The 16410-nt window shown below is 38.7% G+C and overlaps 1 protein-coding gene across 1 annotated transcript in view; it reads right to left on the bottom strand.

Moving 5' to 3' along the window:
• The window catches only part of SSR1 (signal sequence receptor subunit 1), a 27204-nt gene that overhangs the window by 7253 nt on the left and 3541 nt on the right, over window positions 1-16410 (bottom strand). Inside the window, exons 2-9 of the mRNA XM_017746908.1 lie at window positions 14708-14857; window positions 12367-12454; window positions 11926-12188; window positions 11087-11163; window positions 9302-9380; window positions 8455-8548; window positions 7882-7896; window positions 6011-6074 (exon numbers count right to left, since the gene is read on the bottom strand). Of these exons, the coding sequence (XP_017602397.1) occupies window positions 6011-6074; window positions 7882-7896; window positions 8455-8548; window positions 9302-9380; window positions 11087-11163; window positions 11926-12188; window positions 12367-12454; window positions 14708-14857 (830 nt within the window). The remainder of the gene's footprint in view (window positions 1-6010; window positions 6075-7881; window positions 7897-8454; window positions 8549-9301; window positions 9381-11086; window positions 11164-11925; window positions 12189-12366; window positions 12455-14707; window positions 14858-16410) is intronic.

Below are 16410 nucleotides of genomic sequence, written 5' to 3'. Positions count from 1 at the left end.
CTGCTGAAGAAAACAGGGTGTTTGTTCGTTCTTTCTTTCACTCTTGGGAACTTATGGGTGGAAAACTTGGCAGCTGAGACTGGGATCAAGCCCACTGTCATGGCATGGTCCTCTCTTGCTTCTGCAGTGCTGTGGATCCAGGCTCTGGCAAGGGAGTTCCTTCTGTGTTCTGAACAATCCAGGCTCTTTGATTCAGCTTGCATGGAAATGCTGAATGGGAACCTGTGTCTGAATATGCTCAAAGTGCACACAGGGTTAAAAGATCAAATTTAATTTAACTTCTAAGGAAAACTGTCTGTGGGACCAAACACCAGGTGGCAGAGTACCTTCAGCTGACCCTGCAGGTGGCTACAACCCTGCATTTCTTTGGAAGCAAATACCAGACACCAGCATTTACAGCTTTCCTGAGTTCGAGCTGCCCATCTGTCAATTATTTTCTGAACAGCACAGAAAAGTGCAGTGCTCAGACTTACTTCAGTGGCCAAGACACAGCACAGAATGATTTAGAAAGGCCAGACACAGTTGCTCTGGCCCTCCCTCTAGATGCCACTCTGTGAGAAGGGGCTAAAGCTCTCTTTGTGCTTGTCTGTTAAAAGCAGCAGCTGTCACAGGCTTGGGAGATCCCTCAGCTGGCAGATCTGGGAACTGCTGGCTGTAGTAATTTCCATCTAGTGAACCTAGGGGTAAATGCCCTAATCACATATGCTCCGCCGCTGCAGCCTCATCTCTATGGAAAACACTCGGTGTAGCCCCATCCAGGCCCTGCAGGGCAGGACTGAGCCCTCTTTACTAGAACATAGACTGTGGGGTCCTCTTGAAAAATCTGTTCAGACCATTGTGAGACCAAGTGCACCAACTCCAAGCATTCCCTTTGCTGTGTGAAAGGGACAGGCTCTCAAGTCACGGGTTCACGATGTGAATTTAAGTGGCACAGCGAAAACTCAAGGCAGGGTAAGTTGTGATTTCCATGTAGGCTGAACAGAGGGAGAGTGATGAAGAAAGGCAGGGTAAATTTCAGCTTTTCCTTACCAGCTAAGGGACTGCAATGTTGTAATGCTGAAATTTTACTGTATCTTAATAGAAATTTATAGCCAAGACTACTTAGATGAGGGGACAGAAAAAACAGCCAGATTTAAAAAAAAAAAAAATAAATAAAAAATCTAAGACCTCATCTTGGCCTTGGTATCTCTTCTTTTTAAGCCAGCTATTGAAATCTATCTAACTTGACCTTTTCAGGGGAAGATGAGGCAGGCTTCAAATTTTAGTTATTTTTATGTGTTCTGGGACCTAAAAATACACCAACACATCTGCCTTTAATTTTTCCCTTTTTTACCCACAGATACAGTTCACAAATACAGGGCTCCCAGCATCCTCTATGTTCAAGCCTTTTCTGTTTTGTTTTTTGTCAGCTTTTTTTTACCCCAACAAGTCTTACCTCCTTCTGTTTGGATGCAGAACACCTGCTGGAACTGCTGTTTTCAGAGTTACTGCATGGAATGTGAGTGTGTGCTTGGTCACACAAGAGCATGCACGTAAAAGCTACGAGGACTTGGCCTTGTTGTAACCTTGTGCTTCAGCAACCATTAAGCATCCTAACAAATCCTTTTTACACTGCCATGGGTCTAATGAGGTTATTCTTTCTAGGAATGTAGGGCACTATGGCTCACTTCTAACCCATCAGGATTCAAGAATTTACTGAACATTTTCCCAGGGCCCTCCTTTATTCTTATAAAGAATTCTAATCTTAATTATTAGTCCACTGTCCAAAGCATCACAAAGTACTTGCTCAATATTATTTCCATTCCAACTACACATGTAGAAATGCAGATTTTTAAGAATGGCATGTTTTCACACTTTGCATATTTGTTTCTATGGGTTGCTTATCAAGGAAAAGGCCTTTTTTCTCGGTGCCATACTCATGCTTTATTTAAAAAAAAAAAAAAAAGCTACACAATGCTAAGGAAAAAAAAAATCAAGTATACTTTACAAAAAAACCTGCAGCTGTTTTCAAGAGATCTGATCTCACTTATAAATGCAAGTCAGCAGGTAAGAAATTAAATGATAATTTAACACTTCAGTTGCAGTACATCATCTGAACTTAATCATCCGAAACAATCAGTCATTCTTAAATTGACTGTTGATTGTAGCTACACAAACAATCATCTGTATCAACTGATTAGAAAAAGTCCCTGGGAAAATTTAGAGATAAATGGGAAAATGTCAGGAGAATATTACTTAGCCCATCTACAAACTTTTGCAGAAATCAAGAGATCTTTCTGGCTTTGCTCTCCTCTGTATGTTCACTGCAACTGCTCTGCATGTTTTAGAAATGTCAGAATGTAAAGCTGCAAACACTGGTCAGTGAGGGGATTAAATTACTATAGCATGGATCTATGTGTACAGCTGCCAACCATTTACACTAGTGCTGTGTCTTACTATCTCCACAGAAGTGTATTGTGGAAGTCTCAAAAAACTTCAAAACACTCTTGAAACAGCCCTTATGTCACTCCTATGAGGTAGGTACTGTCCTTCCTTTGGAGGAGAAAAGAGAACAGACTCTCTACTGCTCAGTACATCAAGCACACTGAAAACAGCACAACCAGTCTACTTTAGTATTTGGCTTCCCTGGATTCAGAGCTTTAACCTGCAACATTTTGTTTAACACCATGCATTCTAGGAATAACCAGTAAATGATACTTTTGATTAGACCTGTTCCAAGCTAAGCAACATGTTTGGCATAAATGTTTTAGAACAAGCAGAAGCACTGCCATCTCTGGTCTGTTCCATCCAGCTCCACAGTCTACAACTTAATATTTTTGCACATGGAGAATAAACTTCAATCCTTTAGTCTGACAGCAGCCACTCTTTTTTCTCTGATGCTGGGGGAAAAAATGAACTGCTGCCAGAAAGCAGACAGCATACCAAGGGCTACAGGTATCACATGCAGTTCAAGGGCAGCCTAAACTAATGCTCTGCTGCCTCTGTAGATGTGAACTCTAAAGCTGGTTTTCCTACCCCAAGAGTCAAATTTTTAGGTTTTCACAATTTTTTGAGTAAGTTAAGGAGCAGTGAGAAAGGAATTCACAGAGGTCCTTCACTTTAAGCCCATAGCTCATTTGCTCTCTAAAAGCATTTTAACATCTCTTACTAATAAAGAAGAAACCGTAGCCCACATCTCCTTTCACAGTTCTCACTCTTGTCAGAAGCTCCCAGGAGCAGTTGTGTGGCAGTGCAGTAAGCTGGCTGAGAACTGGTAAAAATGCTGGATTATACAAATGGCTTGTGCTGCCACATGGAAAGGGGTGGCATAGATAGGAAGAATTGCTGCTGTCTCATCTTTAAGTAGCAAAACTATAACCTACTTAGCTGATAATAATGATATCCAGTAACATACCTGTGACACTAAGCTATGCCTGTTCAAAAACTGAGTAGAAAATTCAAGTACCAAAATAAAAGTTTCTTACCAATAGGATAAAGCAACAACTACATTCCCCCAGTTTAAGAAAACTGAGTGTAGTAGACTGGCTTACTCACCAGAAATAATATCAGAGATGCCAAAGTTCACTTACCCTGCACACTGGAATTTCCACTACAGCAAATTAATGAGAAACAAGTAATTAAAAAATTTTATGACATTCACCATGAGCAGTAGTGGTCTACTGGCCCCTGTTCTTATGAACTGCTTCTGGCTAAGAAAGTCACTATGAACCACCTACAGTGAATGCCAAGTTGTACCATCAGAAAGACAGCCTCAGGTACAACTGGACTTTCCCACTGCAAGCTGCCTCCTCTCTTCTTTCATGCTTAGAATTTAAGCATTTGGAAGTCAACCTCTGAGTGGAGAGAAGAGAGCTCAGCCTTCAAATGCTTACTTCTTATTAGTACAAATAAAACTAGGGTATTATAAATTAATATCCTCTGTTGTGATCCTTTGTCTTTTTTCCTGGTGTATCACTGTACCATCAGCACCCCCTCAAAGAGTACCTTTAAAACTTGGGAAGAATTAAGAGTATACAGTTCAAGATGACCTATTACAAGAAGGTGAAAAAACCCTCTCCTGATGCCAGGTTAGACACATAATCCAAGAGAGGGAACTTCCAAGTTCAGCGCATCAGGTGCTGCAATTGCTAGGGGGGTTTAGCATAGGAAGCATTTAATCCATAAACACACTGTTGAATCAATGCAAAGTGGAATACAAGTCTGCAAATCTACCACAGAACCAGTCAGATTATATCACTAAAGGCAAATAAAGCTGTTCCACACAATTTGAGTGCAGATACCCCTTATGAGGGCAGCATTCAACTGTTTCCTAAATGATCTGAATGACAATTATGCAACCTTAACTGTGAAAAATATTCTGCCTGGACTAGCTGTATTTTCAGGAAGTTGAACAACGCATCTCTTCCATAGCAGTATGAGTCAAGAACATCTTCACAATTCATTCTGGCAAAGTGTGTAACAAAATAGTGCCAGCACAGAGCCTGGATGCTTCAAACACACTGTGGAAGGATCTGGAAGGATCACTCAGCATTCATTGGCTCAGAAGTTCAGTCCCTGCAGAGCAAGTATAGAACTGAAGGGGCATTTTCACAGGCAGGGATCAGAAAAGGGAGGAAAAGAAGACAACAGAGGCCTCAAATCTATGCCTCTTCCTGAACTCAACAAGCTTTCAGATAACACTCAGACACTGCAAGAGAGGCAGCTGAGATGCAAACAATTCAAGCCTTGTCCAAGCAAACTGATGTTCTGCATATTGGCTCTTTTCCCTGTCAGTTAATTCCTGAGCACAGTGGATGTGGACCAATACCTCAGTACCTGGTAATCATGTAAGTCACAAAAGGAAATCTTGTTTTGATTTTTCATACAGCTTTTCTGCTTGAGTACTGAACCAACATGCAACTAGTGATGAATATGCATCAGTGTTACTAGTTAAGAAAGACAAAGTGGAAAAAAAGCCTCAGACCAATTTACTGACCAGTGTAAAGATGCCTCAGATTTAAAAACTGTAAAGGGTGAATTAAATAGTCTGCCAATAAAAAGAATTACTTGAAACTGAATTTGAAAAACAGTTGGCTTCAAGTGTGTACAGCAAATCCTTGTAAAGCTTTAAAAAAAATAAATTGACGTTTCGATACATATGACATTCCAGTTCTTAGAAGAGTGAACCAAGAACTCACTGAAAAGTTGCTCTGGCTTGTTCAACAGTTTCTTGAGTAAACATTGCAGAACTACCACTATAATCTGAATACCTAAGCTGCTGGCACGACTCAATAACTAACCATTTAACAAATTGGGTATAAAAAAGAAATTTATGTAGTAATACCAATTCAGCACACAAATTCCATGCTTCATAAGTTCTGCTGCTGTGCAAGAGCCCTCCTAACATCTATGCAGCTAAGTTCAGATTTTTAGGTCACTGCATGCCCAGATCAAAACAGCAGCAAAATATCTACCACTACAAGCAGCTATACCCAATTGTGCCTTTAGAATGAAAACTATGCAGAAGTTGAGATGATCAGTGCCTGGCCACTGAGACAGGACCACACACACAAACTTCAGTGTGTGCACCTTGTAAAGAGTAACGTCACTTACTGAATAAGAACAATGCATTCAGGTTCTGACACAGATATGATACAATCAAGACAGATTGAAGTCACCAGACATTCAGATTAGGGAGAGAAGAAAAATCCTTCAATGACATGTACAAATGACAAGCCAGCATTACAAAGAACTCTAAAGGCACATTTCAGGTAACATGTTTCTGTGAAGACCAACCGCTTACACACGCAGGCACAAATCTTAATGGCTACCTCCCCCCAACAATTAAAAAAAAAAAATTAAAAGAGAAGTGCATTTTCAGTAATATTAACACCATTCAGTTAATCTGTTCAGTCCAAATGTTTAGCAGTATTTTCCTTATGGTGATATGGGTTCTCTGCACTACTCCAATCCAAAAACACCAAACAGGCAGAATTAGTAAAGGTTCAACTGTTGCACTAGTTAACATTACTCATCAGAGCCCACTGGTCTCTTCTGTGCCCTCTTGTAGGGCAACCTCCTCGGTGAAGCTTTATCTAGATTAAAAGAAAAAAAAAGGAAAAAAAAAAAGAAAAAAGAAAAAAAGAGATAGTTGCATCAATTGCAATTGTTACACGAGCATGTATTTTCCTCCTCCTAAACACAAGACAAGCTGCCCTTCAAGTGCAATGCATCACCACAGAGAAGCGAGTTCAAACAACTTGTTAAGGCTTTTTAACTATTAGCACCCTAAATACAAGGTAACAAAAAATATGTTTCTGTTCTGTAACATGCAACACCAGGGTAAGGTTTGTTCTGTTTGCCAGTTACTAAAATGCACAAAAACCCAAACCCAAGACCCTATGCCATCCCTATGTGGTACTGCAGGCTCTGCCGCTTAGAAAATTTTCATGTTCAGTAGTTACACTTCTAGAAAGTTAAATTAATTATTTTGATGACTACTGCCTTGAGTTTACCCGACTGAAGAATAGAGGATTGACTCTTCTTTAGACAGCTTTGTCTCACATGTAATATTTCCACATTCATACAACTAACAGCAGAAGAAAAGTGTCTCTGTTGTGAAAAACCACACTTTTCCAGAAAGCATCCACATTTGACTGGATGATCTTCAAGGCCCCTTCCAACCCAAACCATTCTATGGTTCTATGATTATTACAGAGAAGCTTCAATACTTTGCATGAAGAGCTAAAGTGATTGCTAAGTGCATCTGGTGACTAACTTTCTTAAACAGAACAATCTCCAATAACCTCCCTGTTTAGAGTATCTGCAGACACAAGGAGCAGCCATCATGCCCTTACAGGCCAATCAGTACAGTATGAAGTGTCAATAACAAAAAAGTCAGGAATATCTGAGATCTTGAAGGTCATGTATTTTAAAGTTCTAGTGTAGAGTTCTAATTGAAACTAACCTGGAGCTGAGAAAACCACAATTAAGAACAACTTAATCGTTAGTTTTTCCTAAATTTCAAGTATTAAGATATGAATACCTGTTTGGCTTAAGAAAGGGATGGTGGCAGGGCCCAAACATTACCAGGATTTGAACCCTTTTAAAGACAGCTTGCTCTTTAGAGAAAAATAACATTTAGACCTTCAGTTTTTCTTGCTAGATTGAGGCTTTTCAAATTTCAGTGTCTGGGTTTTAAGCTATTCTTGTGTCTCACAGAAGGAAATGTACAAGAAAGCTTTTATCTTCTCAAGTAAAGCACTAACCTTCATACCTGTGCTGTGTAAGTGTACTTAAAAAGGGTGAAGGAATTTAAAAAAGCAAAGTCATCAACCCCTGGCACAACTTCATGTTAGAGCAGGGGCTCTAGCCCTTCTACACCAAATGAAGGGCAGAATTCACTTATTTGATTAATACAGCAGCCTTTGCCAAGTAAAGGTAGCTCCTACAAAGGGTTTTCAAAGCACTTCTCTTTGCATCTCATATAGGATGCACTTTTTATTGAGGCTTTCTCACCTCATACCAGTCACTGCTACTGATGATAGGAGCTTATCAGCCTGATACTACACCAAGGTAAGTGGGGAAGGCAAGATAAACATCTGCCTTTTAGAAAAAGATTCCTGGGAACTGTGAGAAAAGACAACAATACTTCAGCAATATTCTACTGAAACTCTGTTTCTACAACATAACCAGAAATATATGCATAAAATAGATGAAAACATAAATTTAGAAGTATATAAAACGTGTACCATTGTGTGCATCTGTTCTGCAATCTTTTACTGCTCATGCTACATCACCAGTCACAGCATGCAGGAAGCTGTACTTCTAGCCACACCTAATTATTACAGGGACAACATATAAAGCACTTTTCACTCTTCAATTCACGAGAGTCTGCCTCACCTCTTCTACTCTGCACTGAAGCCATGGGAAAGCAAAAGAGAAGAAAGAGTAAGAGAAGTTAGAAATATCCACAGTCTAAGGAAATCAGATACAGGGTTTTACCACTGGCATTTCAGGTATCAAACAGAACTTTTGGATTTGTGAAGGACATTAACAACAAGTATTAATGTGGCTTTAGTTAAAACACACTTCTGATGCTTATTTAAGACTTTGGTCTATAGGTAAACTTCCAAACAACTTACAGAAACTTTGAGATGACAGCTATTTTCTCCTATTTAAACCTCCTTTGTGATCCAGATTTTGGGTAGAGATTTTATACTGTTGAAAAATATTCTACAGAACAAATTGTAAAGTCACCAATAGTAATTATTTTATCAACCAATGAAGTTTGTTCTACAAGGAATAGACTGCTAAAGTAATAATCTAATCCTTAAGCACAGTGCTTGAGACAATTTTCTATTCCCTAGAAGATATATGCTGTTCTAAGAAATTCGTACCTGCTACTTACTCAGTTACAATTAACTGATCAAGTAAGTTTGTTATGGTCTAGTTTGTGAAAGGCAGACTACTTACTTATTTGATTTAAAGTTTCTTGGGGAATCCAGCTCATATCAACATCGTTCTGGTTTGATGTTCCCATCTCTACTTTCTGTACTGGTCTTTTCCTCTGAAAATTCAAGAAACAAGAAAGATTTTTCTTTTAAGTAAGACTTGGATAGCACAAGTATTAGAAATAACTAAAAATGCTACATTTAGTCAATTACAATTATTTCACTAAGGCAAAAACTTAAGGCTAGTCAATGCAGAGAGACATCTTTTCCATTAGCAATTTATTCCCCTAAGATTTACATTACTATTTCTAACGCCTCACAACACTTATTCCACATAAAGGCACCGAGATTTCATGCACACCTGGGCAAGTTTATTATACCTTTTGCTGATGATTAATCAAACTTTGTGATGACCAGTTTTATTTTGCTTTCTCAGATTAGCACAACATTTTCATATGTAACCTGACCTTGCAAAATAATCAGCACTATGGCAAAGACTTGCTAGGAACTAAATAAAAGACTGACAGCTGTTTTCCCCCAAATTCTGACCTGGATTAAACTAATAGGCAGAAACAGAGAGCATAGGGAAAATCTACCCAGTAAGTATTGAATCAGTAGACACATACATGCAGTGATTAGAAGGTACTTCAATTCAACCACTTCAGTGTGGAGCCAAAGAGCAGCCCCAAAGGGCATGAGCTCAGCAATCAGAGTAGCTTCCATTAGGAACATTTTTTAAGAACTCACTGGTTCTAAAAATAAATCTTCTACCTGTACCATCATATGCCAGAAGCAGTCACTGAATTGCTTTCCTTTCACATCAGAAAGGCCTTGTATCAACAAGTACACAGAAAAAACACACTACCCACCTTCCTGGACTCTAGTAACTGATGTAGGCCAACAATGACCAGCAGACCGAGTCCAGCGAGGAACATGTACATGAAGATCCTTTAAAAAACAGTTCAGGAAACCATTAACTAAAAATGTCAAGTTTTGAAGACAGTTTATGAAGGGGCATAGAAATTAAGCCTAGCTTTGGCCCTATGTCCACTTAATTTTTCCCAGGAACTTTTGTAGGGGGCAAATGGGGAAAATACCCAAGGAATTTGAAACTAAAGTGCTAACAACTATTATGTAATTATTCTGACTTGGCTTTCAGAAACTGTAATCTTAAGTTTAATTCTGAACAGCAGAACACTTGAAAAATGTTGTATAAATCAGGAAAACGTTATAATAAATAAATAAATATTGAAATTTAGTAACTTCAAGAATTCTTTTGCACTACCATGAAGTTTCAAGATACTGGGTCACAGGCAATATTTGTGTTTGTGACAGCTTTAATCACTTACAAAACCCTTAAAAATCTCTCATATACTTTTAGCATGCTATTGCAAAGCAAGTACTGCTAGGACACTATTAATTTGCAACAGACCTTGAAATTTGAAAGACCTAGCTTACTTTGCTCTGTGTTCCATAGTTAGAATTCTACCTATTAAATAATTTTTTTTAGTCTGTGCATTCTGGTTTGTTTTGAAGAATTTTACCGGAAGTATCTGTTGATACTTAGCAAGAGGCAAACCTAAGTTATAGCAAAAATTTATTTGGGGATTAAGGAATTTGCAGGTAAAGAACTTATTCCAAGCTGAACATCTGAACTCTCATTTACGATAAAGGAAATTATGGAGTCAAACTGAAGAAGATACCTAACTGAAATCCCTGTTATAGGGTAATTATCTGTTCCCAGGATATTCACACAAACTGATTCTAGTATTTGAATTGTTTTGAAAGCTCCTTTTTTCAGCATATCACACATTTCCACGTGACCAATTGTTCTTTCATTTATACTATTCTATTCGAGAAATACGAATTACTGCAACAGCTATTTCTTTTGGCTGACCTTAACAGGAAGCTTGCTCAACAGGCAATTTCTACCTGCAGCAGGACAATCCAGATATTCAGCGTTCTCTACAAGTATTTCTGAAGACTAACTATTTTAACTCACAGGTTCACTTAAAATTCCATTTCAGAGTTACAAAATTTAAAAGCATTTTAGCACAGCATACGCCTGAAAGATATTTGGTATGTCAGATCTACTTAAGTCTCTAAAAAAAAAAAATCACTCCTGAAAGGTACCTACTACAGACAGCAGTTAGTACAACAAAAAAAGACCGAGTTCCTCTATCTCATACTCCAAATACATCTTTTAGTTTATGTAATCTTAGATTACAGTGCAGTGTTCCAGAAGAAAGCTATTCCAGTCCTGACAGCAGGACCCACAGCCTGATACTATGGACTCCCCGCATCTTTTAACTCTTAGGAAAAAGCACAGTAGCATAACAAAAGTTTAACAGCTTTGAATTGCTATGTAGCTGTATAACACCAGGTCCTATTCCAGGCTTAAGCCCTCTGAGCTAAAGCACATCTGTTAACTTCTCACTGACACAGTACCAATCCTGAAGATCCGCACTAATAACAGAGATCTTAATTTTGGGAAAAGTTCATATTTTCAGTCTGTCAAATGCTGCTACACCATCAGCAAAACACAGCAGACCTAACATTCAATAAAACGACAATACAAAAACTATTTTCATTGGCACCACCAATAACCTGTTCTACCAGTGCACCAACTAAACCTGGATCTCCAGCCTCCTTACGTTTCTCCATCCAGCCCATCTTCTTTCTCAATAATTGTAACAGTTTGATTGAAGACAGCATCTTGAAACACATTGCCCTAGAACAAAGTTTGCACATAACATTTTAAATTAATTTCTTCAACACATACACAAAAGTTTACCTTTTTCCATGTTCTTGGAGAACTTCTAGAAAGGAGCAACTCCTGCATGAGACTTTCTCAAGTTTATAAATTGTGCTAGTTTAACTCAACACAAAGCACAAATGTTTTGTTCCAAGTACAAAGAACAGTATTGATGATATCAAGATGGTCACATCCAGGCTTCAGTACGATACCTCCTATAACAAGAGGTATTACATACAAAGGGTTCTTATTAGGGCTACCAAAACACAAAGGTACAGAAGTCTGTTAATCCTTAACCTGCACTTAAAGAGAAAAGAATAAAATTGAGCCCCATCTATGCTTTTGTGTAGCCTTTTCCCAGACCGCAACTACTGGCCATTTATTTGCCTTAAGTGAAGTTTGCAGGTGGCATTCATGTTGATTGCAGGGTTTGTTAGCAAAGCCCAATCTAAAAAGCACAGTGAAATTTAAGTTATCCTAAAGAAAGCTGATATTTTGGTTGGCTGAGTGGGTTTTTTACGAATGTATCCCACTACAATACAGTTCTAAGGCACTCCAGTTTCCACTGCTGATACAACTTTAAGTGCATGTAGGCAGTCACTTACTGTGCTTATATATCTACTGCTTTGCTTAAATACTACAGAGGCATTCACTTTCTGGAGAGGTACTTGACTAAGTAGTTCCTTCCTGACACCTCCACATCAACTAAAAAGATTCAAATTAGAGCATCAGGCTTACATTTACATCTCTGTAGTTGAGATTGATAACCAGACCGAAAGGACGACCACCCATAGGCTCAGCAGGGATGAAGGAGTACTCAAACGTGGCTTGTCTCTGTGGTGGAACTACTGTGTTCAGAGAGAGAGCTGTGAAGTTCTGGATGTAAAACTGGTAGTCTTGAGGGTACCGGAAAGAAGCGTCCAGAGACTCGACAATGAAATCCTCTGTACCCTTATTGGTGAAGCCCACCAAAAATTTTACAATGTTGTTCGCTGGAAAGTCTGAAACACACACAAAAAAATATTCAACCATTAGAAACATCATGCACCACACACAGCCAATTCTAAACAGAGAGCATCTAGAACAGACTCTGTAGTTTAAAGCTTCACTGTTTTAGGCACACATTGATGTAGTCTAAGCAACAATAAAGAGGATGGTAGATTAGCAGAGGACTCTTACCTTCACCTTTCACAAATAAGATGGTTGTATCAGCACTAGGTGAGGCTTTAGGTTCTCCTGACAAGTCTTCTTCCTCCTTTTCTTCTGTCTAAGACAAGAGACTTTTTTGAAAAATCCTATAACAAACAGTGAAGCAAAAACCATGCTTGGTTCATGAGAATCCCATGTGTCAAAGCATGCAAACAGGGGCAAGTATTTATACCAAATCCTGTTCTTGCAGAATTAGCACATAGTCTATTGTCCCTCTAGATGTGATGAGCATCCTTTTCAGCACTTATCTTTCTACTTGTTATATTTGACACAGTGACTAATCTGAACTACATTTAGCTCTATTGAAGGGTTTATAATCAAAAAGCATCAGTAAGGCTTCTGTTTGGGGGTGGAAGGAAAAGAACAGAATCTAAATGTTAAGTGTTCACATCTAGGCTATCTCTACTTAGAAAACAAGCATTTCCAAAATACAGACAGGCATAAGACAAATGAGTTACTTTCACTACAGTGAGTGTTTATGGCAGCTTTCTATTCAGTTTTAATTAGTTAAGTGTATGTATGCCTGCAAATGGTTAGGCTGTTGGTACTACATAAGTCCATGGATTCACTTGTTCAAGTTCACCTTGAGATGATTCACTTTTTAATTTAGCAAATGCAAGCATTAAGGGCTTATTTTCCACTTGGGGATCACGGGATCATCACTGCCCCCACCAAACAAAAACAAGGCTGACGCAGTAGTGAACAGTCTCAGCTAATTGCTTACAAGTCAGTTGGATCATTTGATTTCAGTGCTTAAACAACCGCCTGAAGCAGTGGAAATCCTACTGGATCAGTCAAACACATACCATGAACTGGGGAACCAGAGCTGAGCATGCAGCATCTTGACTCCAAGATGCTATGAAAAACTATCTTTTATTTCAGTGACAAATAAAAGAAACTGCCTAAAAAGCATCATGTTTTGTACCCAACACACAGACTACTTACTATTTAATATAAAGCACATTACAACCAAGAGGTTATTTAATAATATTCTGTCAGTACTGACACAGTACACCTTCTACCACTTACCAAAGCTGGTCAACCATAAGCTCACCAACTTAACAACATCAGGAAAATCTGATAGAATCAAGTAACACTTTACCAAATCTGCATTTTTATTATGCATGTCTTCTCCTAAATATTGTCCCAAACTTCCTTAATTTACATCAGAGATTTGAGAAAATTTTGCACCAATCCAAGTACAGGAAGTGTCTAGCAAGCCCAACACTCAACTGCAGATCACAAAACTGTGTCAAACATTTCACTTTTTCGTTCGAAATTTTTTTTTGTTTGTAATTTTTTGAAATTGTGTTGTAAATTTAGTTAGCTGAATTCTTTTAAATTGTCTTGCCTGATTAGTTTTGCTTAGTATGAGTAACTAAGGTTGCTAAAGCCTTAGGCTGCAAGCTGCAGACTTTCACCTTGAAAGGCTGAACTAATCTTGAACCATTGCTTAGGTATGTGAAGGGAGGCTCTGAGATCAGTGCAAACTGAGAGATTAGGAAGCCACAACTGTCAGCAGAAGATGCACCCCATTCAGATAAATACAACTACAGAAATAATTCAACAAGGAACAGGAAGATCCCAGAACAAAAATTACCATTAAACAAGACGTGTGTGCCAGGCTCATGAAGAATGGGTACACAGGTTGTAAGGGTGTACCAGCCCAGGGATTTCATTCTGGGCCGCCTGAGTGTCCCTACTGTGGAAACACTCAATTATTAAATTGCTATTTCCTGGAAATGGACATCTGAGACTCTGCTGAGGGAAACCTAGCACAAAGAAACTTTTTAAACATTTGTCAAGCTGAAGCAAGTGACTCTGAACAGCAACATGGCCACAAGCCTAAGAGTTAAGAGAGTAGCAAGTGACAATGGGCTACAAAACAAGGGTTTCAGAATTCATACTGAGCTTAACTAAGAACCAAGACTCTCTTGCCCCTAAGAAATAAATATCAAAGACAGTAGAATTAAGTAGTTCTATCCTCTTCTCAGTTTACTGAGGTGCAGCTGAAGATGCAAAATGACTACAGAGGGCTCCTATGAGAATCTGGTTCTCTTACTTGGTGGTTTTTTTGTGACCTACAGTTTTGGTAGTCAGAAATCAGGTTGTCCTCATGCAGTTTTTCAACTGGTAATTCAGAAAGAAAAGATAAATCCTTCCAACACTTCAAACTGAACAGAAGCTTAACCAGATACATGGAAATAGCTATCTGAAAAAAGCAATGTCAGTAAACTCTTATTTGAGTTATCCAGCTCCAAGCACTTCTTGTCTAATTCATACTTTTGAAGTAACATTCATGTACAATTACCAAGTCTGTTGGTTCATCTTCTTCAACTTCAGCTTCATCATCTTCATCTTCAACTACAGTATCTTCCACAGCTTCCTCATCTTCTGTAGCATCCTGAGCTGCAACTAATAAACCTGAGCCTACCAAAACAAAATGCAAATACAAGAAAGTCTTTTAAATGCCTAGTTAATAAACAGAAAACTGATGCTGAAGTATAATTCTCAAACTAATGTTTGAGGAACTTCTTAAAAACCTGTCCAATACAGTGTTTTGAAGCCTCAGTCACAAAAACCTCCTATTCAAAGGATGTCTGTGTTGATCTTTCAGCCTTATTCTTTCTCTAACAACTTTTTCACTTATTTATCTGCCACTAAGTTTAAAACCAAAAAATTTACAGCTGGATGACAAAAAGTTCAGCATTCACACAGCAACGCCTAAATTTGCAGAAGGCAACCAATTTACCTTAAAAGCTATTGTTCAATTTTTGAACACATTAACGCATGAGAACATTCAAATTTTGCAATTACAAAAGAGAAAATAAGACATTGCTATTGCCAGGGAATCAATTTAGTAAGTACTGTTTCTTCTATGACTAGCAAGTCTAACAAGGTATTAGCATGCTGATAACAAAACACTTTGGAAGGTAGCTAAAAAGTTACTGGTTTTTTGTACTTATTTTCGTTCAAGTTTTGAAACAAAGAATGTCTTTTTTAGGATGACGTCCTCAAGATCATATATATCCATATATCCAACAGAACCACAACGCTAGTGGAAACCTGAACTAGAACAAGGCTCCAAGACAAGTGCAATCCAATAGCCCACTGCCTCTTTGCTTTTGTGGCGCCAAGCCTCATGCATTCAAACACTGGGCAAATATGATTAATAAAAATATTGGCCATGGGACAAAGTTCTGTCCATTTGCAGTTCAGAGCACATGCAAGAAAGGCTGAGATCTAAAACATGTGCACAAAACTACAGGTTTGGGGTTTTTTTTAATAAACATAACATTTTCTGAATATGAAAGAGTAGAAATTAATGGGTAACTGATTTATATAGCTCTGAAAAAAGACCTAGCTGCTATAAATACAAAATTTAAAATAAATATTTAAAAAGTGTCATGAGAAAAACTAATCCTTGAGCAGGACAAGTATATCCAAGGACTTAAGAACTGTTAGTCAGTGCTAGAAAGAGCAAGCACAACCCCTCCTTTCAAGCGTCTTTAGGAGGCACACTCAAAGACTTTTACTCAACCACGTGCAATGCTTAACCTAAGCCTTAACTACCATGTTTATTTGCTGATCTTTTAAACCTGTAAGTGTATAAAAAAATGTAATTTCTATAAAAATTTTTACACGTAAAGGTAGGGGTTTTTAAAATTAAAAATTAACAGGGTAGAGTTAAGCCACAGGCAACCTTCGCGATCAGCTGCCCAGCACACCCTCAGACCCCTTACGGTCTTTCCGATGGATGTCAGAGGGGCTGATGATGTGGCAATAGCGGGAACGGAGAGCTCTGGGAGGGGACTCGCACACGGCGTGTGCTGCAGCCCACCGCAAGAGCCGGGCGAGCAGCCTTCCCCACCCCTCCTGCCCTCCCAAACTTAGTAGTAGGGAGGCAATTTCCAGATCATGAATCAAATAACGCCACAGCGTAAACAGAGATTAGCACTCCTCGGTGTCGCCAAGGGCACCTGGGGGGTGGCGGCAGACGAGGTGGAAAGGCAG

Source organism: Corvus brachyrhynchos, unplaced genomic scaffold (genome assembly GCF_000691975.1).
Source record: "Corvus brachyrhynchos isolate BGI_N302 unplaced genomic scaffold, ASM69197v1 scaffold100, whole genome shotgun sequence".
Classification (NCBI taxonomy): domain Eukaryota; kingdom Metazoa; phylum Chordata; class Aves; order Passeriformes; family Corvidae; genus Corvus; species Corvus brachyrhynchos.
This window is presented reverse-complemented; position numbering and strand designations above follow the sequence as displayed.